Genomic DNA, 26,005 nt, shown 5'->3' on the forward strand with positions numbered 1-26,005 from the left:
TAACCTGTGCAGAACAGAGTTAAAATACTCTTTTCAGACGTTAACCATGATTCTGACTATTTGTTGGCTCTGGTGGCCTGCAGTTCAAGTAGAACTAAGTGAAAAAGATCAGTATAGCTATAACCAGCTTACAGAAGGTCTGCTATACTTGAAAAATGCATCTAACTTCGTTTTCGGGTTTGAAACTACTATTTCAGAATAGGGTCTTTTTTGTTGTTGTTTTCAGTTAATAGAAGCAATTAATTTTGCAGTTAATGCCCATAACCTTAGCGTACTGGTATTGCTATTTTTCTGCTTCTTCATATGACATTTCCTTTAACTGTCACTGAAGCCATAAGTATCTCTTGTTCTTTTTAGGAGCTCTCTCTGCTTTAAAACAGGCCACTCTGATGTAGTAGATAGTCATGTTATATAAGAAAATTTTTTTCATCCCAAGCCATTGTAATATCGTTATTGTAGTTGAGGTCACTGAACAAGGAAAAAAAGAAAAAAAGAAAAAAAGGCAAAGGCATGATGTTCCATTGCTGATGTGACAGGAGGAAAAATACACTGCAGAGGAGCAATGGGACTCGCTTGCACCTCAGTACTTCTGAGCCTGAAATTCTGCCTGCAGTTCTCCTGCCAGCCCTCCCTTAGCCAGGATCAGCAGCTGAAGGCTGGGGGAAAAGGAGGAGTTGAGACGAGAGAGGAGAGGCGGGAGGATGCCTTCATGCTGTACGACTTCCAGGTGTAGCAAAGCAAAGAGCTGCACTTTAAAAAGCAAACAGCTCCCCCCCCCTCGCCCCAAACATTTAAACACGTCTCTTGTTGAACTCTCTCAGAAAATTACCTAGCATGAAAAGACAACTGCTGCAGTGTCGTCTTGCATTTTAAATATGTAAGAATGTAGCAGATTAGTTGGGGAGCACATCATGTTTCAGGGTGGTGAGACTTTTGAATTTGTTTTCTTAGTCTGCAATAATTGGAGAGCCTGTTTTTGTTTAATGTGTGTATAATACAGATCATGAGCACACCAGAAATGAAGTGATTTTTAGGAAGAAGACTAGGCAGAGGCATGCTGTATCAAATGTCTGTAGCAAAAACAAATAATTAACTTATTCAGTGGTTTCTTAGACTTTTTTAATTACTTGAATCATTTGTGAGAGATATTATCAGCTCTGAGTTCATTGGTTTTCATTTGCATCCTTGTGACTGGGTGGCTGTTATTGTAGTAGAATTGCACAAGTTAGAATTAAGATGTGTTTTTGAGAAGCGACTTGGAATACTAGTTATTGTCATACAATGCTTGGAAGTAAGACTAGAGGTTTGAAGACCTCTTAAAGTTTTTAATTTAACACCTGCGACACCTAGTGGTCACTAAATTTAAAAACAAGTCTGTTACCTTGATTCTCTTGCGGGGATTTTGTTATGCCTTGCTTTGCACGTCTCCTGTTAGGAAGCTGAGCACCGTTATTCGAGTTAGTTTTGGTCAGATGGTTATTGGCAAGTGGTAATTTGGGGAAATTTAAGAATATCTTTCAAAACTGCAGGGTTTTACTTATAATTGAAAATTGCGCAATTGAAAGTAATCTTCAAGTTGTAAATAGATTTGAAAGCTTTGAGATTTAACACCATCCATGTTCAAGTGAACATTTTACTGTTACCTCAGTTGCTTATTCTAGAGGGTTAATATTAGCAAAATTTACAAGGAAAGAGCAAAGACTAGTAGTGTTAAAGCCCTTTAAAAGTAAAAATGATGTGAGAAACACTAAACATAAATTAGATTGTTTCTTCTGAACAAATTTCAGCAGTTAAGAAAATTGCAAGTCCTTGGCTTACGAAACTGAGATTTCAGGAAATAACTGGAATAGAATGTCTCATTATAGTATGTACCGTGTTTACTACAAAGGATGGAACTTATTTTATACAGTCATGTAGTTGAAAGCATAGTTTTTTGTTAATTAATAAAGTAGCTGTAAAGGCAGTCACAGGCAAAGTTCTGGGTTTTTTAAATGCTTTGAATAAACTGCTTTTTTCATTATCTGTCTGAAGTAGTTTGCAGATGCTGCATGTTAAAAGACTTTGCAAGACGAGCAGTCATTTCTTTCTAAGGCATGAAAAGAGGAAACGACTAAATTAATTGCATACTTTATTTGTCCAAATACTTTTTGTTTTTCACAAACAGCATCCTCATCATTCATCTCTAAAGGAGGAGGTGTCAGATGTTGTACGTCAAAAGAAGAAGTATCTAAAGAAACCTAAATTAGAGTGTGTGGTAACTCCTCAACAGCCTTCTACTGAGCCCTTGCCTGTTGTCAATAAGAGTGATATTAAACAGTATGACTTCCACAGTTCAGACGAAGATGAGTTCCCACAGGTAACATTTTGTTACAAAATTCTGACTTACAGAAGACAGAAAATTAAATTACCTGTAACTTAGTCCAGCTTGAAAACTTCTCATTTGAACTTTTAATAGTAGATGGAGAGTACCTGTGTTAGATAAAAATATTTATCTAAAAGACATTTGCATAAACTATTCAAGTTTGTTTCCTTTATTTTATAAGCTATGTTTCAGAGAAGCTTTCATTTTAAGGATTTTTTTCTACTGTGTGTCAAAGAATGCTGACCCCAAATTAGGATGTTATCAAACATAACAAAATCTTTCTTCCTAGCTATCTTGTATTTTTAAAATATGTAAACACCTTCTGGTACTTTTTTAAGGCATCTGCAGATGGTCTTTGCAATGGTTATGCTCTAGTTGCTTAGACAAAAGCATGCGAGTTAAATGACCTGTCTTTTGGTGATTGCATTAACATATATTGCCTTTTTTTTCCTCTTTTATGATCCCTTTTAAATATGAGTGAAAAAAACCTGTCAACCTATTTGATTTTACGTTTTGTTTTAAAAAGCTAAGTACAGTCAAAAAGAAGTAATGGCTTTCTAGCTGTACCTCATTAATAGTGCCTTTCAAGTCCCTTAAAACACTTCTTTCAAACATAAATGTAACAGTTGGAAAAATGACTTTGCTTTCTGGTCCAGGTACCCTCACCAGTATCAGAAGCAGAAGAAGAAAATGATCCTGATGGACCTTGTGCTTTCAGGAGAAGAGCAGGATGCCAGTATTATGCTGTAAGACTATCTGTTGTTGGATTTACTCGTTTGCTTGTTTTGTTTTGTGTGTGTGGTGTTTTTTTTTTTTTTTTTTTTTAATTGACCTAATGCTAATATGATGGAATGACTGCCTCGGTAGATGAGGGGAGAGCAGTGGATGTTGTCTACCTTGACTTCAGCAAGGCTTTTGACACTGTCTCCCATTAGATCCTCATAGGCAAGCTCAGGAAGTGTGGGATAGACGAGCAGACAGTGAGGTGGATTGAGAACTGACTGAAAGGCAGAGCTCAGAGAGTTGTGATCAGGGGCACAAAGTCTAGTTGGAGGCCTGTAGCTAGCGGTGTCCCCCAGGGGTCAGTACTGGGTCTGGTCTTGTTCAACCTCTTCATAAGTGACCTGGATGAAGGGGCAGAGTGCACCCTCAGCAAGTCTGCTGATGATCCCAAACTGGAAGGAGTGGCTGATACACCAGAGGGCCGTGCTGCCATTCAGAGAGACCTGGACAGGCTGGAGAGATGGGCAGAGAGGAACCTCCTGAACTTCAAAGGGAAGTGCAGAGTCCTGTGCCTAGGGAGAAATAACCCCATGCACCAATACAGGTTGGGGGCTGACCTGCTGGAAAGCAGCTCTGCGGAGAAGGACCTGGGGGTCCTGGTGGACACCAAGTTGACCATGAGGCAGCAATGTGCCCTTGTGGCCAAGAAGACCAAAGGTATCCTGGGGTGCATTAGGAAGAGTTGCCAGCAGGTTGAGGGAGGTGATCCTTCCCCTCTCCTCAGCCCTGGTGAGGCCACATCTGGAGTACTGCATCCAGTTCTGGGCTCCCCGGTACAAGATAGACACGGAGCTACTGGATTGAGTCCAGCACAGGGCTACAGAGATGCTTAAGGGACTGGAGCATCTCTCATATGAGGAGAGGCTGAGAGAGCTGGGCCTGTTCAGCCTGGAGAAGAGAAGGCTGAGGGGGGATCTTATCAATGTGTACAAGTATCTGGAGGGAGGATGTAAAAGAGGATGGGGCCAGACTCTCTTCAGTGGTGCCTAGCGATAGGACGAGAGGCACTGGGCACAAACTGAAACACAGGCAGTTCCATCTGAACATGAGGAAAAACTTCTTTACTGTGAGGGTGACTGAGCACTGGAACAGGTTGCCCAGAGAGGCTGGGGAGTCTCCATCTTTGGAGATATTCAAAAGCCATCTGGACACAATCCTTGGAAATGTGCTCTAGGTGACCCTGTTTGAGCAGATGGTTTGGACTAGATGATCTCCAGAGGTCCCTGCCAACCTCATCCGTTCTGTGATTCTGTAATAGTTCCTCCTATTCCCGCTTCCAGCATCAAAACTTTGATCGTTTGGTGAATCCAAAGAAAACCATTTTGAGTTTTCACAAGAGTTTTTCTCTCTATGTTTTCCATTTGTGATTATCTGAAAATAACATAATGCGCTGGCAGCAGTCCAGCTCAGCCACTGCTAAGAAGAGAGCGCACCCCACCTGCCCCAAGTTTTACTGGCAAATCCTTTTTCCCCAGCTCGTAGAGCTTGCTAGCTACTAGTTGTCTCAGTTGCCAGACCTGTTGAGAGAACCTACCAGGGGCTTGAGTAGAATCTGCTACAGAAGCAGAGGGGTTTAAGGCGTTAAGATTTTTTTCATGTCAGAAACTTATTTTGAAATCGGTGCAAGCTGTTAAGTATATTGAAAAACATTTGGTTGAGATTGCAGCAGTGAGCAGAGCACTGAGCCTAATTATAGATGTCCTATCATTATCTCAGAACCATATTGAAACTTCACCAAGCACGTGCTCGGAGACTGGGAGCTGTTGGCTGCAGAGAGCTGGCAGAGACGAGCACAATACTATAACGGGCTTGGTTTTTCTTTGTTTGCCTCGTTGGAGGACTGCTGAAGTTAGATGACAAAATACTTCGGTAATTGTATAGTCGTTAAGGCTGCTTGTAATTCAGTAGAGAAGTCAGTTACTAGGTAGGTTGTTTCACAAGTCAAAACATCTTGTGGAGTACCCACATTATAGCGTTTCTGCTCTAATACTAGATCTCTTCAAAAATATGTCATTACTTTAAGTATTCTGCTTTTTGGAGATTTACCAGTGGGTTATTTAAGATACTAGTTTGTATGCTTACCCTGCAGTTCTGGCATGGCCTCCTAGCTTGCTTATTCCTTCAGTTCATGAAGTGGGATTTTTTTTGTTGTTGTTGTTGCCTGTTGATTGCTCATCTAGTCATCTGCTCTGCTTAGCCCCAGAGGTTTAGCTGAAGCTTCTGACTTGATTGCTTTGACTTTGCGTGTATGGGGCTTTTTTCCCTTAATCTGTAGGAGTTCAGTCTTTGGCCAAAAGAAGTTGAGATAATTAGAATCTCGTATTTGATGCTTTTATCTGTTATTTGTTTAGAATCAAGTTATTTAACCGACTTGATGCTAGCCTTTAAAAGAAGGTGAACAAAATAAAATCAGTTTTAAAAAAATGTTTATTTTCCAATGCATACAGCACTTAACATCTTCCTGTGTTTGGTTTCTTCACAGTGCACAGTTCCATGATTAGTTAAGAATAAAAATAATCAGCTGCCAACAGTTTGGGAACTTGCTGTTTTTTTGCAGAAATTTGTGGGGTCTGGGGTGGGTTTGGGTGCTGCTTTTTTTTTTTTTTTTTTTTCCCCCCTCCCTTCTGAAGCCATTTGAGTTCTAATCATTTAACTCTTTATAAATTGATTTAATCAACAGCATTACTGTTGCTGTAAAGGTTTAACCTGTTCATAAAAATTGATTATTTAAATTAATATTTAATACCAATTATAAAGTATTGCAGATTATACACAGCATTTTCACCTGTAATGATTATCCAGTTCTGAGTTTTATTATAATAAGTATTTTTATGGACTAGTTTAAAAAAAAAAAAAAAAACCCTAAGGTAGCTGTGCCCCAGCAAACACATTCTCAAGGTCTTGTAATTGAATGCTGTGTACCAGCACAAAGGCCGTTAAAATCAGCTTTTGTTACCTTTGGCAATACGTGATTTATGAGCCAAGTAAACTGCAATCTTTGGAACTGCTTTTGATAATACTTACTCACTTGGGTTGTAAGCTGTCCAAGTTGGGAACTGTCACTTTGCTTTTGTACAGCTGGTAATTCAGTAGGATCCCAAAGGGACGGACGGGCCTTCTTGTTATTTTCTTTGTCACAATTAAGTGTTAAAAGTACTCTCCTACTTCACCTAAAATTTTGCATTGTCATTTTTAGCAGAAGAGTTGTGCATATGCTCTTAGATCTCTGCCTATTATTTTTCTTAAGCTTATTTTTACAGACAAGACCTCTTAGGCTGCTGACCCTCACTAAAGGGAACAGACGGGTTCCTGCAGGCTAGGCCCCAGCCGGCCGCGAAGCAGGCGGGACACGCAGCCTTTCCTTCAGGCAGTCCTTAGGCGACTCATAGCCTGAAGCTCAGAGCCTGGACGAGGAAGGAACCGCTCCATAGGCCCTGTGTTTTATACCTTTTGTTAAATGATCAAACGAGCCATTATCAGGCAAGAGATGCCAGGCCAGACGGACCTTTGTCTGTCTGAGTAGGACAGTTTTGTACTTATTAGTAGACTGAATTAATTCTGACTTGTGTTTTGGTTGTGCTGTTTCATGGGGTTTTTTTTGCGTTGTTTTGTTTCATGTATAATCAAGTAAAGAGGATATTCTGCTGCACAAATTCATACCTTATTTTTTTTCCACAAAACTTCCAAGTTCTGTCATGAGCTGAGTATATTAGTCAAGTGATACTAATTTGTGCATTTTCAGCATTTTTAATACTGTAACACAGCCTATGCATATTAAATCACTTAGTATGGATAGTCTAGCTTGGCTGACGCATATGCTCTAGATTTAGTGCAAAATTGCCTTTTTTTTCTCTGCAGCCTCGTTTGGACCAAACTAACTCTTCATATGAGAATTCAGAATTGGCAGAATTGGACAAGCGGAGGTTCAGGCATTGCCTTACAACCCTTACAATTCCAAGGAGATGTATAGGATTTGCAAGAAGACGAGTTGGCAGGGGTGGAAGGTAAAGTTGCATTATTTTTACTCTTTGTTCCTTTCAAAGCGTATGGGTGTTAGAAAGAGGTAGTTCAACTAATTTTTTTTTTTTTTTGTCCACTTTGATCAGGGTTTTAATGGACCGAATATCTACAGAACATGATCCTGTCTTGAGACAGATTGACCCGGAAATGCTGAATAGTTTTTCAAGCTCTTCCCAGACTTTAGACTTTTCTTCTAATTTTTCACGGACCAATGCTTCCAATAAACGTTGTGAAAACAGACTGTCCCTTTCTGAAATACTAAGCAATATCAGATCATGTCGACTGCAGTGTTTTCAGCCAAGGCTACTAAATCTACAGGACAGTGATAGTGAAGAATGTACCTCAAGGAAACCAGGGCAGACTGTGAATAATAAAAGAGTTTCTGCAGCATCTGTAGCTTTATTGAACACCAGCAAGAATGGCATATCAGGTAGGCAAGGATTTGAATTCATATGGGACTTAAAATATTAAATTCCAGTGCTCTCCTTGGGTCTGGTCTGATAATATCTTCAGTAGTGATGCGTGAAGATGCCCCAAAATACAAGCTAATTATTTTTGATTTTCTTAGAAGACGCAGAGTTTTTCCACAAACAGTCCGTTTCTCCCTGCTTTAATTTCGGCTTCAATACTGAACCTTGATAAAGTGGCAGGTACTGTGCTGAGTAACACAGAGGTTTTGCTTGTATTTAAGGATTGCTTATACATAAGCACTGAGTCTTAAAGACATTTATTGGTCTAACCTCATTTGAGAGAAGAATGCTCTTTATAAATGTAAAAGCAAAGTAAAGCAGGGTGGTTTTTGGTTTGGTGGGTGGGGATTGTTTGTGGGGGGGGTTGTTTGTTTTGTTTTCTCAAAATATCTCAGTACTGAGCTAGTAAACATACTGAGCAGGCATGAAGAAATTGGAAAACCGTGTTTGCTGTTGATACCTGTCACGATTGGAATTTTGATGCTCCTTCTGTGATATTCCTGAACCGCTCTTTGAGACACATGCAAATCTTGATCCATTTCTGGTACAGCAGTTTTTAGGCCTGGGATGCTGCTCGGGGAGCTGTAGGATTAATACCGCTCGAGTAACGTGGGTGTGTGGCGTTTGGATTGGAGCTGACTTGCTTTCCCATTAGCTCAGAGCTCAGTTAGGGCTTGGTGGCTTCTCTCTATAAATGACTGTTATACATATCAGTCGGGGCATAAAGATTCCAAAGCAGTGCTCTCAATTCACTCTAATAAAGTACACTTAAATGAGTAAAACTAGGACTTTCCAGTCTTGTCCCAAATTATCTTGGGCACCTGGAGAGAAGTAAAATATGCTGAACTTCTCTGGAGGCTTGCTCTAGCACTTTAACACCTTATTTCCCGGCCTTTTTCATTTAGCCAGGTGTCAAAAATCTAATCTTTCCTGTTGCAGAGTTTCTGTTAACTGGATCATATCATGTGTCTTCATCTGGTAGCACAGTTGATGAGCCTTTGCCCCAGAACGTTGGGGCATATTCCATCGTGGCTTAATTAGCATCCCAAGTCTGCTGTGGAACTTTGCCAGCGTTCAGGATCTTTAAAATAGTAATGTGGAGTAAACCTCTGAGTGCTGTTGAACTTTGCCTCTCATGCAACTACCTCAGATGTCCAAGGCTGGAAGAACAGCTTTTCGGTTCGTGTTTGACAAATGCTGATGATGTGCCGACTTCAAGCTTTCAAAGTAAAAGTGCTTGTCAGCCATACGATCCCCAGTGACCCTTACTAAAGAAGTCATTTGCCCCAAGAAAGCCATGTGTTTGGCATCCGTGGGTTACAGCATATTCCATGATCTACACTCCGCACTCGTGGGCTGAGTCACCTGCAGTGCAGAGGGGCTGGGGACCTGGTCCAGGCAATCATTTACCAAGTCATCCCGCGGGAACAGGGAGAGGCAGGTAATAAAGCATAATCCTAATAGATGCTGCTATTCATCAGACTCCAATCTGATATGTGTAAAATATATGATGGGATTTTTGTGGGCTGTATCTTAGACCACTGTAAACGTTATAATTTAAGAAGCGTAATGCCTTTTCTGTTTACACAGGAGTAATTATTCGATATTTGTTTTTGTATCCTCTCACACTAAAACTGTGGTATGTCTAGCACAGCTGTGCATTTAGGAAGGATAATGTAAATGGCAGAAGTCGAAGGCAATGCTGTAGGTAAGAGTCAGATCTTGCTGGCTGTGCTGTAAGGATTGTCATAAAATCAGCAGCCATAGATTGAGTGATAGGAGATTTTTGTTCCTTTTGAAGGTGATCTCTAACTCTCTTCATAGCAAGCCCAGCTGTCTTTTACCATTCAGATTTATGAGCCGATTGCTCCAGATGAGCAAGACAGCAGTTGAGAGAGAGAGGGCTTTATAAAAAACAAAACAAAAAACCCACTCTTGTAGTATCTTCACATGAATATAAAATCTATGCAATACTATTCTGATCTCTGTAGACCTTCCCTCCTTTTCTTGTTTTTTGTGATTTGGATATAGAAGCTACACTAAAGTTGGAATAAAACCTCCCAGAACCAAAAAAGCTTAAGTGAGCAATCTTGCATCACTTGCTTCATGTATTAGGAGCTTTAATTACATAATTTTTAACACTGCCACTTTTTTATACTAGTAAAAGAATGTACAGTGCTTTAAATGCTGATTAGTTGGGGATATGCCAAAAGACATCTATTACCAAGCATCTACAGGCATCTGAATATTCTCCCACTCTCTTGCATGTGTAGAACTTGGGTATTGTAAAACAGGATAATTGGATAATAGGCTGATCCTGAATCCTGTAATTAACTTTGCATGGATGTATACCGGTGTGTCTCTCTAAAGTCAGTTGCAAGGTTGGGAATTTAATAACAAACCTGTGTAGAAATTCATGGATAGAAATTAAATTTCCTGAAGACAAAGGCAATTTTCTTTGAATTATAGTTTTAAAAGATCATCATTAACATTTCATAACATCAGTATAGTACTGACATATGCACAGAATATTTCTTACAACCTAATATTTTTTACACATGGTTTCTTTTTAACACACAATTTATTTTTAGCTATAGTCCCTGCAACCTTTCTATTGTTCTTTCTCTCATGAAAGCTTTAGCACAAGAACACTTTCTAATGTACGGAGGGAGCGGACATAGTGGGCAGCGATGAGGTTTTGGTAAGTTTTTGTGAGCAATGTAAATGGCCGCAGCGTCGCACCGGTAGCGGAGAGGGGCAGCTGGGTGTGACGGGATGGTCATTGAGAGTCCAGAGGTTCGTTCTTAGAGCAGATGCAGAAAATGGAAGCGAGTGCTATTTGTCAGTTAAGGACGTGGAAAAGAAAAAACCTGTGAGGAACAAAGTTGTTGCTGATGGTTCTTTTATATAACGAAAGCAAGTAATATGACTGAGGTAGGATTGATTTTTTTAAATGTAAAATTTTGAGGGCCTTCAGGACTTGTGCTGTTTTGGAAAGTCTGGGTTTTTTTCCTGAGGGATGATGTCTGCCTAAAGAATTAGGGGAATATCTTGGGATGGAAGCTGGTGTTTTTGTTCTAGCGCAGTATGTTAACTAAGTGAAGGAAAAAAGTTGGAGATTTGTGAAATCTCCATGCGTGGCTTTAGTACAAATGAAGAAGAAAACACCACTGGAAGAGAACTTCCACAGCCAGAGGACTGATGGCATAAAAAGAAAATAAAAATGAGAGCAATGTTTCAGTGGTGCGTTGAGTGAAAGGCACCCTTCCCTTAGGAAGGGAACTGGGTAGACATTTAAAAAAAAAAGCCAACACTTATACACTGATTCAAGAAATCCAGTCAACAAGAATAAAAACCTGAATTGCTGCTGTTACATGTTAAATTAAACACAAGTGATAAAAATATGTGGAATAGCACTTGTACTTTAGGATTTGCACTATTAGGGAAAGTGAACTAAAGGAAAAGGTAGAGAAAATACACATTTTAGTGATGGGAGAGACTATAAGAAAAAAAATAGATAAAAAACAAATTTGATATGTAACCCTGGGAATGTGTTGTATAAATTCTGGAAATCTCCCTGAAGATTACATTTGGATGAGCACAGAATTCACTCAGTATTTTATTAAATAATACATTATGCAGAGAAATTTATGGTTGTGGAAGACTTTTTCTTTTCAGACTTAGACTGCAGAACAGATCCTATCCCTTTGGTAAAGGATCAGGTGCAATACCAGCAAAATCCTTCACCAAACAGTAACCGAGCCCACACGAGGCACTGCTGGTTTAGATTTGCTTCTTGGGAAATAGTGAGGAAATTTTGGAAGGGATGCTCGAAGGCTGCCTGTGCATTGCATCTGCACAGGTACTGTCACTGCTCACTGACGTGATTCTGTTTGGGAGATAATGGTTGAAAGCACTTAATTTTGTAACAGGTTTGTCTGTAACCTACTTCTAGAGGAAACGATGATAGTTGTTAAGTAAATGGATTTTTTGGGAAGATTATTTCTTCAGCTTAGAAGACTTGGAGTAGCTTGCTTTGGTTTTCAATGCACAAGAATATTTAAAATAACTTCTGTATTATATTTTCACTTGTATTAAGAAAGCAACTGTTTTGGTATTTCCTCGAATGCTAGGCACTGTACTGACGGAAAAATAAGCTTTATTTAAAAATAAATAAATGTATGCCATCTCTTTTCTGGAGAGTGCCGAACCAGTGTATGAATAAAGAGCCACTGTTTCAAACTGAATTGTTCTCTTGCCCTTGTTATAAGAAGTGCAAACGGGGGAGCTGAATTTGAGGAACTCTTAAGAGGGGAGGTGGCTGAAACAGTCCGACGCTTTGATCAGCGGTGTGAGCTTTTTTTGTAGTCTTGTACGCTGTAGCTAGAAAAGCGAGTTGGCCTCCTTGGGAATGACGCCTTTGGCAGGATTCTCTGTTTACTCTAAAATCAGATAAACCCTAGGGATACAAGGGATGATTAGGGTGAATGGCGGAGGAAGAAGTTATCAGGAATCTGATAGATAATACAGCTTATGAGAGCAAGCTAATTCTTAATTGGTTTGCTTAATTCCTAGGGCGAATGCCGAATGCCACTCGGGTCACTTCTGGGGCTGGAGGTAGAAGCAGGCTTCAGGCAAAAGCTGTAGCACTGCGCACCGCGGTCGGTGTGTTGTGTTGGGCTTCCAGCATGTGTCGGCTGCCGCTGCTGGGGACCCACGCGCACGGTCGCCTGCTTAGTCACTGCGTCCCTCCCCGCAGAAGAGACCTGCAGCCCATGGCCTTCTCAGTTGAAGAGTTTTACTTATGGCCTGAGCTTTGGCCTTCTATAGAGGTATTTTCTTCTAGAGTGAAATACAATGTAGAGGTAATTAGATTATTGAATTAGATTATTTGGGGGCAGCCTGAAAGATGATCTTTGATTAAAGCCTTCAGATCCTGAGAGAAGTGACATAGTAATCTAAACCAAAGCTCTCCAGGAGTGGAGACTAAAAGACTATTAATTTCACATGGACTTTTTATGCTTTCCTGTTGTCTAACTGTACTGAAATACTATTAGGAAGATCCTGAGTGTGGAAACTAAAATTTTGGTAAATAGAGCCTTTTGCAAAAAGCACGGGAATGCTTGCACTTAACAGTGGCCTTAAAGACTTCGGGGTGCGGTGGAACTTTGATCTCCTCTAGGACTCTTCACTTGCTACCTTGGCAGAAGCAAATGATGCTTAAATGTAATAATGAGCATCTGCTCTATAACAGGCTAAAGCTGAGTTCAGCCTGACTACTGAATCATCATCAGGTGATAGGCACTGAACTGGGGAGAATTTAAACATGTAAAAGCAGAGGAGACAATTATTGCGTTATTACGCTAATCTGGCTTGTACCTTGAAACAGGGTTTCGTGGCATCATGGTCTGTGCCTAAGTGAGAGGAAGGGGAGACTGAAAATACGGAATTGATGCATAGGTTCGCTCTTAATTAAAGGATGGTCTGATACAGAGGCTGTTCTCTAGCGCTGTAGTTCATAGAAGAGCGTAACTTTGAGTCTAGGTTGATGCCGTTTCATTGCAGCCAGATAATACCTAGTTAGGGCTAAATGCTTTTTAGGTATTTCTTCATGCCATATAAGCATGTTTTAAAACATTTTTTATAATAGACCAAAAGATGTATTCTGGAATTTGTTATCTCAGAACTTAAATTGTTTTTTTTAAGTCCCATTTTAATATACTTAAAGCCTCTTTTAATGTAGCAGCAGTAGAGAAGTTTCAGTGCTAAATTCTAAATTATCAGTCCTCCTTTTGGCATTTATTTGAAATGGAATTTCCGTGCAGCTATGAGTATTTCATCTAATAGATGAAAGAGGCAGACCCTGAAAGACAGAGTACCTTTATTATTGTTGTTACCTTGGTGTCTTTTGGTAAGATGGTGTTCCTGCAGAATATAGATATTTGAGATAAATGACAACTTAATCTTTGAAAAATATAGTTCAAAATAAAATGCTAAAATATATTGGGAATGGGAATCTTTGGGGAAAAATGGGAAAATGGGAATCTTCAAAAAGTGAATTCTCTTTTTACTTGCTCATAAAAACTTTGTTCTCAGATTAGCATAGACTGCACAAAATTCAGGTTTAACGTCAAAGATTTGACAGTATTCTTGATTTATCATATGTGCCATTTCTTGTAAAAACAGAATTGAAAACAGCTTTTCTGACTTCACACTTCATTTTTGGGAGTGTGATGCTACTGGGATTGCAAACAAACATTCTCACAAATGGACAAATGCCTTATGTCACTTAAACTCCTACTTCATTTAAAAAAGTTTAATAGGGTAGAAAATACTGTTCAGGTGAAACTTCATGTGTGGGGTGTGTAGTTTTTTTTTTTTTTTGGAAATGCTTAAGTTGGAAGGTCAAACTGGATTTGCTAAGCAAGCATAAGCAATGCATTGTGTTGCTTGCAAATGTATTACGTTTTAGATCTGAAGATTAGTTTTGCCATTGTATATTAATTTCTCTCCCTTTCAAGTGAGGATTAGTATGTAGCTCTAGACTTGCTATTAAATAAGTGGAATGGTGTTGCATTTTTGTTAGTACCTGCAGAACGCAGTCTGGCTATATTGTTGAAATAGGTGGTTTTGGAATGCCAGGCACGTGCTTCCTCGGCGAAGCCAGTTCTGGTATCGGAGACTATATAGGAAGGAAAGTCGTACAGGAATAAACGGAGGGTGCTGGCTGTGGGAGTGAGAGAAGAAACCCAGCTGAATTCACCATGTCCCCTCAGCTATGATTTCTAGGATATACAGAAATTCTTTTCCACGTTTTCAGAAACGAGTCAGCTTTTGCTGTTGGATAAGTAGTGCTTTGTAAAGGATGCTATCTGGTTGATGTGGCCATGGTAGAGCTTCATTTGACATATGATTAACAAAAATGACGGGCATAGCTACTAGAGAGAAGAACACCAAAGACGGAAGCTTCTTAAAAGCAGTGACAGTTGTGAATCCTTGTATTATAAGTTGATTTTATGCTAAAAAAAACAAAGCTAAGAAATTTAGCTTGACTTGTCCTTTACAAAGGAATTTATGAAGATCTTTGGAAGCATCTAAAGCACAACTAATATATCTTGTTTTCACCCCCTTGTTACCCAGCAGTGGTCTATGCTTGCGTTTTTAGATGTTTTTGTCTTGTGCAGACCCATTTAACAGTGGCGTTGCTTTCTTTTTCCGTAGTAACAGGGGGTATCACAGAGGAACAATTTCAGACACATCAACAGCAGTTAGTTCAAATGCAGAGGCAACAACTTGCTCAGCTTCAGCAGAAACAGCAATCTCAGCATTCCTCACAACAGACGCATCCAAAAGCACAGGTAATGCACATGTAAAATGTTTTTATATGCTTATATCTTCTCCTTTGATAGATGCTCCCTTCCCTTCTGCTTATTGTGTTCATCATCTCTGTTACAAGCTAAATGTAACACTTCAATAAATACACTGAATTTTAGAATGAATATAGAACAGCTTTAGGGCAGGATGGGTTTTTTCCCAGTTTGATGTATAGTACCTGGAAGGTAATTTGTGCTCTGGCCAATAAGAATACTTTTTTTCTTTTTTTTCTTTTTTTCTTTGCAGAATGAGATAATATTTTAAGTTTCAACATCAAAACTTTTTTTTTTACTTTTTAAAATTTTTTTTTTTTTTAGTGCAGCCATGACATGTATCTTAAAGTTGAGTAAGAGACTTCATGTTTTAGTGTTAGTGGTGTCCACAGGGTTAGTCAATGCTCTGTAAATACATACTGTTATCACTGTTCTTATACTCCTGTGCAGACATGCTCTGAAGGAGACTTGCTTATTGAAACTACTTTATGAAGTAGTATGCTCTGTTATGAGCAAAAGTTTGAAGGAGTGCTAAAAGTTGGTGGTTTCCGAGAGGACAAGGATAGCTGTAGGTATTTTGATGCCTTTCCCTTCCCCTTGTAGCGGCCAGTGGTACTATTTCACCTCTAAATGAATCGCATTTCTCCTGTGTAATACCTAGTGAGGGAAGAACATATGTTTTCTGTCATGCTTAGTTGTCTGGTATTTTCTTACTGAGAAAATCTAGAAGCTATTGTCCGTTACCAGGAAAACTTTTTTGTTGTTTTTTGCTTTGTTTTTCTCCACATATTGTGAGTGTTGTGTGGCTGGTGGCCAGTGGTGTTCCTCCCTCCGCTCAGTGTTTTCTTTGGTTAATCCTTCTGTGTTAGTGGTTATTGATTTCAGTTTCTGTAAAACAAAAAATTGCAATGTTTAAACAGAACAGACAGATTCTGAATTTTTAAGAGACTTTGAACATCTATGGGAAGCCATTTTCTCAGCTAATATAAACTGGAAGTGCAGAATGAGACGGTGAGGTGATTTGTCCTTGCAGGGTGCATAGCTGAACTTTAAACCAGCACGTAACATTCTGTCAAGGGACCTGGACTGGTAGAAGTTAGATGTAAACTTCCAGAATTAGGTAGGCGATTATGCTGTGGCAAAAACTACTCCATAGGGTGCTAGTATACCATAAATACCAGCAACTCTGTAGACCTGCGGTTGCAGAATACTTGCTGACCAGGCACAGAAGAGAGAGGAGGAAACTTGTGTCATGGTTATTTTCCTAGAGGAAACTGCTCAAACACAGCATTGAACTGACACACCGTTCTGAGATGCCATTTGCATTGACTGGTTGACCTGGGGCTCTGCATTTATTTGGCGACTAATCTTCAACTTTTCAGAAGGATATGTGTAGTAAGTCTTGTGACCTGGAAATATTTCTGCTCTAGAAGATGTGTGTGTTTACTTGATTGCTGGTAGTTTTGCACTATATTGATCCTGACATGGTATTTTGGCTTGTACCTGCATAATTATAAAGAAAAACGTCTTCATTTCCCCCCCCCCCCCGACAGGGCTCAAGCACCTCCGACTGTATGTCGAAAACCCTCGATTCAGCCAGCGCCCACTTTGCGGCCTCGGCAGTGGTCAGTGCACCTGCTCCCAGTCGCAGTGAGGTAACGAAGGAGCAAAACACCAGCCACAACAATATTAATGGTGTTGTCCAGCCTTCAGGTGATGATTTCTTAAGACTAATGGTTTAGTGCAGAGCTGAGAATGTGTGAACTGTTCTGACTTCTGAAATAATGTATTTGAATTTTTTATTAAACAGTAATACTTTCAAATATTATTCTTTGTATATTACAACCCTTTAAAATATTTTTGTGCCATGGCATTCAGGTTAATATGATAATAAAACTACTGAGTGCTCGTTTACACTTGGAAGAGCATTGTTTCTGGGCTTTTTTGGTAGGTTCTATATTTCAATATAACAGTGTTACAATCAAAAATGTAGGTGATAGCATGTTGGAAGCAGTGTGAATGTGTAATTAAAAAAAGCACCAATTTTTAAAAGATATACTTAAAAATACTTTTTATTATCTGAAAGGCAAATAGAAAAGTTACTACATTGTTTGGTTATTAACTTGTGTATTCAGACAAAAATCAAGCACTTAACTTACAGACATAGTAAAAGACTTGCTCTAAGTATTAGATTTTATTGCATTTGAGGTTCCTCCCAAATCATAACAAATGTACGCGCTGGCATTTGCTACCTTTTTTTGCCCCCCAGCCCCCCACCTGAAACTCCACTGTGAGAAGGCGGCAATGCCAGGCTTGCTAGTGTAGGTGCCACGTTACTGAGACACGGGTCATTTGGAATTTGACTGCCGTAACAAATAAGCAGTAATTTGTTGTTTAACAGCTAATGGTGTGATTAGTTTTCCAGACCTTCTGCCAGGGTGTTTTAATGATAAAATGGAATGAATAGAGTGGAAAAAAACCACAGCTGAATGAAATCAATATGCTGGAACAGTTCCAGGAAAGAAAAGAAACTTTTTTTCTCTCTGAGAGGGTAATATTTTGAGAGGCGCAAAACTAGGCAGTGGTACATTAGTGTGCCGTGTTGGTACATGGTGCACAATTTTATGGTTGGTGAAAACCACTGCAATATTATGCATGTAAAATTAGACTGTTTCAAAGCTGTAAATGGGAATGATGTAGGATAGCTATTGCCATTTAGGATAGAAAGACTTTTTAAAAGTCAGCTGAAAACAAATTTTTGCAGAAATAAAAAATTATTGGGAAAACGTATCCCGTTTCATTGTGGTCAAAACCAGAGTAATGAATAGCTAGGATACCAAGATGAAATTTGGAAACCTCTGGTTCAACTATATGCTGTGCCCAATTGGAAGCTGGAATTCTAATCTGAAGCTTCCTAAAACCGAGGAGTGCGAACAGAGCATCGGAACATAAGCTGAGAGGGATTTTCTACGCTGCCTAGTCTTATACCCCTGATCGTGGTGTTGTGAGGGAGACTGATCCCCAGAACTCGAGAACGTGATTCAGAGCGCCTGAATTTGGCTGCTTCTGCCTCAGGCCATCTCTGAGGTTGTCTAGCTAAGGCGTTTCACAGTTGATTTCCTTTGGGAAATACTGCCCCTCTAAGGCACCTAAAATGAGGTGCATGAAGTTGGGCAGCACAGATGTTCTTTGTGATACAGTAGCAATTTATCTTTCTTTCTGCTGTTTTTGTGAATGAAAAAGCTATGAAAGAATTCTGGTGTTAACTGGAAATGTTTTTAAAATTTCACATTTTTGAATCTTTAAAAAGCAGATTTTTGCACCGTTCCAGTGACACGTGTAATTAAAACATTACCCTTGAGGGGAATCTTTGGCTTTGGGATTAAGTAACAGCTTTTTTTTTTTCTTCTTCTTCTTTTTAATTGGTAACATATTTGTTTTGTAACAGGAACCTCCAGAACTTTGTACTCCACCAACATGGCTTTATCATCCAGCCCAGGGATTTCAACTGTACAGCTTGTAAGGACAGTCAGCCACACCACCACAAACCATTTAATTCCAGCATTATGCACAAGCAGCCCTCAGACGCTTCCCATGAACAATTCTTGCCTGACTAATGCAGTGCACCTCAACAATGTCAGTGTTGTTTCTCCAGTCAATGTGCATATCAATACAAGGACTTCAGCACCGTCGCCAACAGCCTTAAAACTTGCCACAGTTGCTGCCAGTATGGACAGAGTGCCAAAGGTAACTCCGAGCAGTGCCATCAGCAGTATAGCAAGGTAAGCGCCTACCTAGCGAGCTGCAGCAGAATTCGAGTTACCTTTACGTTATATGAATGTCTCCATAGACGCGTCCAACTCTACAGCCGAGCACTTAATTGAAGTGTTTTCCTCTTCTAAGAGATTTCTAGTATAGCGTCAACCTTGCAAAAACATGCAGCTGCATTATCTCGTCTTCAGCATGGCTGTGATAAACTGTAGAAGTTCATGCAGTGATGTCTTTTTGCAGGTTAACATCCAGATAACTTATACTTAGGCTGGGCACACGACTCTTGGTAAACTTCAGTTTTGTTTGAATTGGCTTCATTTTAGCTGCTTTCGTTTGTCCCTTCTCGTGGAGCACTTTCCAGTAGATTCTCTCAAGCTGTGCGAATGTTCTCTCCAGAGCTCTGTGTACCCATATTGCAAGGTGCAGCCTGGCACACGTCCATTAAAGATTTTTATGTTTATTCCCTTTGACCAGCTGAGGCGCTAGCATTTCAGGATACTTAATGGATATTACACAGGAGCGGCAGCAGCTTGCTCTTGGATAACATTGTCTGAAAATTCCAGTATTTGGGCTCTGTTTTAAAGGTCTTTGGATTGTATTATGTTATGAGTCACATTTGTTTATGAATTGGAAAAGCAGAAAACAGGCATTGGTCAATGTGGCTTACTGATTGTTTCACAGGATTTTCTGGAGATGTTAAAAAGGGCTTTTGAGATGGAAAATTATTTGCATAACTTAGTCACTGTGTAGATTGGGGAAAAGATATTTTTAAAATAGCAATCATACCTTGAAACATTCCTTTGTATCATTAGTGCGATTAGCTCTTATTTCCCTTAGGTCAGAGGGGTGTTTCAAGTCACTGTTTAAAGTAGTACCTTCTTCCTAGCTGAATGGGTCTTATGCCTGTGCACAGAGAATAGTAATGACAAATTTAGAAAGAAATTAAGACTTCTTGTGCTAGTGCTGAAACAGAACTGAAAAAAACAGTCAGGCTAGAACAGTGCTCTGCTCACCAACAGAACGACTGGTAATTGATACTGAGTCATCGGAGCGTATCTTGGCTTTGCTCTTTCAAGAGGCTTTTAGTACCATTAACTTAAGCTGATAATTTACAGTTAAGTGCAATAAAATTGGACTATATTTATTAATAATTTTATAGAAAGGATTACAGTACTAGTGGAGTAAAAGCTGTTCTTAAATGCCAGTATTTAGTTTTAAAGAAAAAAAATCTGTTTCTACCTGTTTGTTGTATATGTTAAGTTTTGTCCCTGATCCAAGTAACAACTTTGTAAAAATGTATAATGCCTGTAAGAAATATTTAAACTTGCGTAAGGAAATACTAATGTTCTACCTGTAATTCTTGAATTTTTTTTTTCTGTTGCAGAGAGAACCATGAACCAGAACGATTGGGTTTAAATGGCATAGCAGAGACCACAGTAGCAATGGAAGTGACATAACCTCAAACCAGTGTCTCAACCTGTGCTAATGGTGTAGTCATTTATATTCCAACTGAATGCAAAATACAGCACTCTGTGGATCACAGAGAACTAAAATGGACCTAAATGGACTATCATTATATCGTATATTAAGTCGATATATAATGTAAATTTTGTAAAATTGGGAAAATCACTACCTTGTAAAATAGTTTATTTGTATCATCAATATTATTTCTGTTACTTGAATAGTAGATATTCATCATCATGCTTTTGCACTTGAATTTGCAACTGAATGGATTAAAAAATAATTCTTTAATGGGATCATGAGCATGAAATGGGATCCTGCATCACTTGTTTTAACTATTTATTTTGCCATGTTTACATTTTGTATCTTGTACAAATAAATCCAACTTTGTGTCTAAAAAGAAAAGTTAAAGATTCATAGCTAGGAAACAAAATTCTTGTAATTTTTTTCTAAAGGAAATGTAAAGTTTTCACTTGGTTCATTTTGTTTCACAATTTGACTAGATGGACTTTTTGGTAAATACTTTAGTGGCATTTCACTGTCAAATATGAAGTTCAAGGCAAAATAGTATTTTCTATTACTGTGCAGGGGAAAGGGATGGATCGATACATGCAAATTTAATGTAGTAACTCACTTTTCCATATATTTTGAATGTATATTTCTATTTATAATACCAGTTTATAAAAAATAATTACACAGGAAAAAAACTGTCTAGGAAAATTATGCATCTGGCACATATTAAATTGTGCAGATATGAGAAAATTTTCAACTGATTACATTTTATCTGGAGACTGCATATTTTAACCGGCTTTAAAACTGTAACACACCACATAAAGGATATTTTACCAGGTATGTATTGCATTATATATCATTGCAATAATTATTGGATGTCTAGATATCGAGCCATCCCAGGTGGTGGGGGGGAGGGAGGGTTGTGGCAAGATTGTCTTTTCAATTTTGGAGAGTTTTCCTGTGGCTACAAGGCAAGTAACGGGTTGGAAAAAGTCTGACTGTAAGCGTTGGACACCTTCGTAGTGTAGTGTTTTAGTGACTTTTTTTATACGGTTCTTGTAAATTAGATACGTGTAGTGGTGTTTCAGAATGTTTGTTTATGCACTAGTTCAGACAACTTTCCCTGTTACTTGTTCTTGATAAGTGAAAACTGCAGGGAAATAAAAATACATATCAAAACATGGACATGTTGCATATGTGTTTATTTCACAATGTGCAAACAGTTTGGATGTAAATTCTAGGGGATATTAGTGGGGTTTGGTTGTTTTGTTTTGTTTTAAAACCAAAGCATGTGCACTTCAACTGAAACCTTTGGGAGAAATAATGTGATTATTTCCTGTCTTTAATGTCCCTTTCAGTATACAGTAGGGGAAGGATGGTCCAGTAGTTAGGTCCTAAGACTTGGAAATAATCACGACAAGGGCAAGTTTCCTGTTCTGGCAGGAAAAACTTCAGGTTTTACTGTGGGCAAGTCATTTGAATTTTCCATGGTTTGGTTCGCTACCTGTAATTTGGATGATATTTCTGTATTTCTTGGAATCATAGATTGGTTGAGGTCGGAAGGGACCTCTGGAGATCTTTTAGTCCAACCCCCATAGCTGGATACCTTCGCAAGGTATTGAACACGATGCAGATTGCAAGGCATCACATCTACAGTAAGGGCACATACATCCGTATGGAGACAACTGGGGCGCTTCTGAAGGGAATTATTTGCAACTCCTCTCAGTCGGAAAATTTGCTTCCTGCAGTACGTACTTTGGTAGAAACAAGTATCTTGTTGCTGAGTCACAGGTCGGTTATGGGGGACAATGCAAAGTGAAACTTAGAGATTAATTCTTTCTACTTTAAGAATGTTTTACAACTACATTCCTGAGATTTGAGACGGCCTGAAATCATGTCCTATCAAGAGGCGACATAGCATAGGTATGTGCTGTGTTCTGATGATCAATTTTAGCTGGACTAAAGTTAACAGTGCAGGGTTTTTTTCCTCTCAAAAACATCTAAAAGAATAATTCGTGCATTTTTTTAAACAAAAAAGGTATCATCTGTCTGTATGCCATGCCATCCACATATCCTTCTTTTTAGCTATTTATATAAAGAGCTTTTAATCTGTTTTGTGTAAATGTTGTCTTATGTTCAGTAAGTTATAAGTTCTGACAGTTAATCATTCACAAAGAAATACTAAGAGCTTGTCAGAAAGTCAGATGACTAACTGTATTTTAGCTTAACTGATGTTTTATTTTCTAGTCACAATAGTTCTATGAAGCCCACAAGGGGAGATAATATTAGATTATATCTATTGAGAATAATTAAGGAAACCCTTGACACTTCGGTGTCACTGCCGTGGTCAGGCAAGGCGCGATGGTGGGGGTGTGGGGTGTCTGCACAAGGGAGAGGCAGCTGCGCACATTCATGCCTGTTCATCACTGCTCCCGCATCGTGCCTTTATCAGAATGACCGCTGTCGGATAAGTTCCCTACGAGTACATGATCTTTTCATGTCTATTTAAGATTTGCTGTAGAATTTAACTATTTCTGTGAAGGGCTATATGATTTATGTAGTCTGAAGTAGGAATCGATTTCTTGGATGCAGAGCTGTTGCAAAACCGAGTCTGAAAAAGAGGGGGGAAAAAAAGTTATTTTCCGTGATGTATAAAAATAACCTTGCTTCTCTCTCCAATTTAGACCCCAAATCCTGTTGCAGTTTTTTAAAAAAATGTGGAGTCATTTCTTCTGAAGATTGAAAGCTGTACATTTAGTAAAATACAGCTATTGATCTCTGCAGAATAGACTCTTCTCACAACAAATTCGGATAAATTTCATGATAAATTGGACTGAAAGTGTCTTTAAAATTGCTGTGTAACTGTGATTTTGTATAGTCTAATCCTCATCTGATTACTAGAAAAACCTTTAGCTAGAGCTTCTAACACTTAATATACGGTGGGAAAATGTTAGGTGGAGAAAAGGATTTCCTTATAAACTCCAAAGGCTATACGGTAAGTGTGCCATATGCTGAATGAGTTTCACTTAAAGGACTAGTAATGATGGAGCTTTCCTGTAAAGTAGGCTATAATTCTCTTCTTAAGGATTTCTAGCAATAAATTAATTCTCTGCCTCAAGTGCCAGAAAAGGAGAGTGATGAATAATACTGAAGTCCATAGAAGTCCATAGAATAAAAAAAGAATGCAGGCGTATTCTTGTTAGAAACTCTTCTGTTTTCTCTTGGTGTTGAAATACAGTTAGGAACGCCGATGACTGAGTTACTTTTGCATGCTGCATTAAAGGTGTGTGTTGAGGATCTGATATTCTTATTTCTGAATTTCCTTATTTGAACAAAATGCACATCTGCAATATAATTTGAGTAGTGACTTCTGATTTATTACATACTAGGGAATACTCAGTTAAGATTTTTGAAAGTAATTAATGTACAGCAGTTCATATTGTGCTTTTAAGTATAATGTGCAGTCTTACTTTAAATGTCAGGTACTGCAGAAAATAATGATTCATTCATATTCTGTAAAATTTAACATTTCAAATATTAACCCTGAAGATATATAACTCAGCTTCATTGTAGGCAATGTGAATTTTTTTTTTTTTATATTAACTTTCTCCATTTTGAAGTCAAGTACCGATCATCCTGACAGAGGGGAGGAAGGTGCGAAGCTCAGGAGTTAGAGTAGATTTCAGTCTATTAACATTTGAACTAACATTGAAGGTTCACAGCGTTAAATGTTTCAGTGGTCCTGTTCTGTTGCGAGTAGTACATGTGAGAATTTTTCAGTTCCTGGCTGAACCTCATGAAACCAAAAAGATTTTCCCAGAGCCATTTCGGAATGATTAAGAGATTTCTGCTGTTCTTTTCATTCCTTCCCACTCTACCACAAAAGCAGATCTTACAGCATAATAGTACTAAAATGTTGAAAAAAATACTTACCCAATCTTGTTTCTAATTCTGGTATAGGACTCTTCCTCTCAAAACAACATCTAAAAAATATCCTATTCTATTTACAGAACCATCACTTTTCTTTAATCCTCTTCAGTAGACTGTATGCACTTTTTTTTTTTTCCTTGCCAAAATGATACCACTTACCGCAGCCCATTGTCCTGAGGCTCTGACTTTGAAACTTTTCTTCCTTCTCTGGTGGTCCATTTTGCTCCACTATCTGCAACTCCCTTGCAGATAATAACAGGAATGTCACAGGATAGTCATCTCAACAGACCTTCTGGATTTGACTTGGAGAGAGAGTTTCAAATCTTACTTCCCTATTTCTTCTATTTTTAGGTTTTGGGATATTCAGACTTACTCTTAGAAGGATGGAGAATAACATTCTTATCTAAGAAATCCTTGTAAATTAAAGCATGTCTTTACAGTAAACTGTCACTTGGGAAAGAAGAAAAGGGAAAGACAAACTGGGAGAAGAAATGCTTCCTGTGAAGCAGCAGACCTGGCAGCAGGAGTTGAGCTAGCTATTTTGAGCTAGATCCCTGTGTTTACATCTGAATTGCATAGCTGATTGAACCAGCTAATTATGTGGAAAGTGGGCAATTGCTGTCTGGGCTAGTTTAATTTTCCAGGAAAGCCATCCAGATCAATCAACATGGAGACAGTGATGTGTCAGCTTGCGTAGTTCCCCCGTGGAATCACTTGCGCCTGGGAAGCTCCCTAAAGCTGGCAGCTGGTTTCTTGGGACAAGGATGGGCAGCTTGAGGGGAAGGGCAGCATTACTGAAGCCATGCCGTACTGTGCAATAGGAGATGGTAGGGATTCATGGTAGACGGGGAACAGAATGATTCACGGTGAGGTCTGCTGTGCTTCCCAGCACATCCGCTGTAACTATATTATCTAGGAGTTTGTACGTTGCGGAGTCTGTTGCTGCCCTGTAATAGTGCTCACAGTATAGATACCTCGTTACGTTGTTCTAGCCTCCATAGATCAGGAAAGAAAGCAGCCTCCAAACCTACTGAGCTATTTATAGGGTGCTTAAATGGCATTCAGTGGCAGCATTTTGCATGCAGACCAGTGATAATGGTATGAGAGAACAGCAGGTTTGTATGAAATGGAGATATATTTGGGTAAATTTAATATAAAACTTTATTTCAATAACCAGTAGGAGAATGTAAAGATACGGTTTTGAGAGACCATGATATTGATTTCATTTCTATTTGGTAACAAAAGCCCATTGGCTAAATATATGACCAGTTTGAAACTGGCTGCAATACTTGCTCATATTTTATTCTGTCCTTTTAAGCACCTAGCTTAACTAGTGCTCGGGTGTCTTATTCTCCTGATAGTGAATACAGTCTTCTCAAGGGAGTGGCTTCCAAACAGTTTAGTTCAGATGACTTCTGTTAACTTACCGGAGATAATTGCCTCTGCTTCTTCACTGACTCCAAGGGAAAAGCTAGGAGTGCCAGCCTCCTACTCACAGGAACCCTGCTGGAATATCTGAATTGACACGATTGAGGTGAAGCTCTCTTTTGTCTTTTGATTGTGTGCTATGCTGCCACAGCGATGCATGCTGCTCCAAAATGACGTTCCCTAATATGAGAATGTATTCTTCTGAAATATCATCCCCTTACGCAGGAGGAAAAGGGAGCCTCAAATTAAGTGCCTTCAATCACTTTTGCTCGTTTCCCAGTCCCCTAGAGTATCTTGAAATGCAGGGTTATGGGTTTTTTTGTGTGTGGTCTGGGGCTTTTTGTTTTAAATAACAAAGAGCACCCGAAATAGTTACATTGTGCCATGAATTTAGCCATTAA

General features: G+C 39.0%; 1 protein-coding gene across 1 annotated transcript in view; it reads left to right on the forward strand.

Moving 5' to 3' along the window:
• Positions 1-21,431, forward strand: part of EPC2 (enhancer of polycomb homolog 2) — a 53,598-nt gene extending 32,167 nt beyond the window's left edge. Inside the window, exons 7-14 of the mRNA XM_026088988.1 lie at positions 2,165-2,356; positions 3,019-3,108; positions 7,004-7,149; positions 7,252-7,595; positions 14,857-14,993; positions 16,556-16,715; positions 18,451-18,784; positions 20,158-21,431. Of these exons, the coding sequence (XP_025944773.1) occupies positions 2,165-2,356; positions 3,019-3,108; positions 7,004-7,149; positions 7,252-7,595; positions 14,857-14,993; positions 16,556-16,715; positions 18,451-18,784; positions 20,158-20,230 (1,476 nt within the window). The 3' untranslated portion in view covers positions 20,231-21,431. The remainder of the gene's footprint in view (positions 1-2,164; positions 2,357-3,018; positions 3,109-7,003; positions 7,150-7,251; positions 7,596-14,856; positions 14,994-16,555; positions 16,716-18,450; positions 18,785-20,157) is intronic.
• The last annotated feature ends 4,574 nt before the right edge of the window (positions 21,432-26,005 follow it).

This window comes from Apteryx rowi, unplaced genomic scaffold, assembly GCF_003343035.1.
Source record: "Apteryx rowi isolate R43461 unplaced genomic scaffold, aptRow1 scaffold_8, whole genome shotgun sequence".
Lineage (NCBI taxonomy): Eukaryota > Metazoa > Chordata > Aves > Apterygiformes > Apterygidae > Apteryx > Apteryx rowi.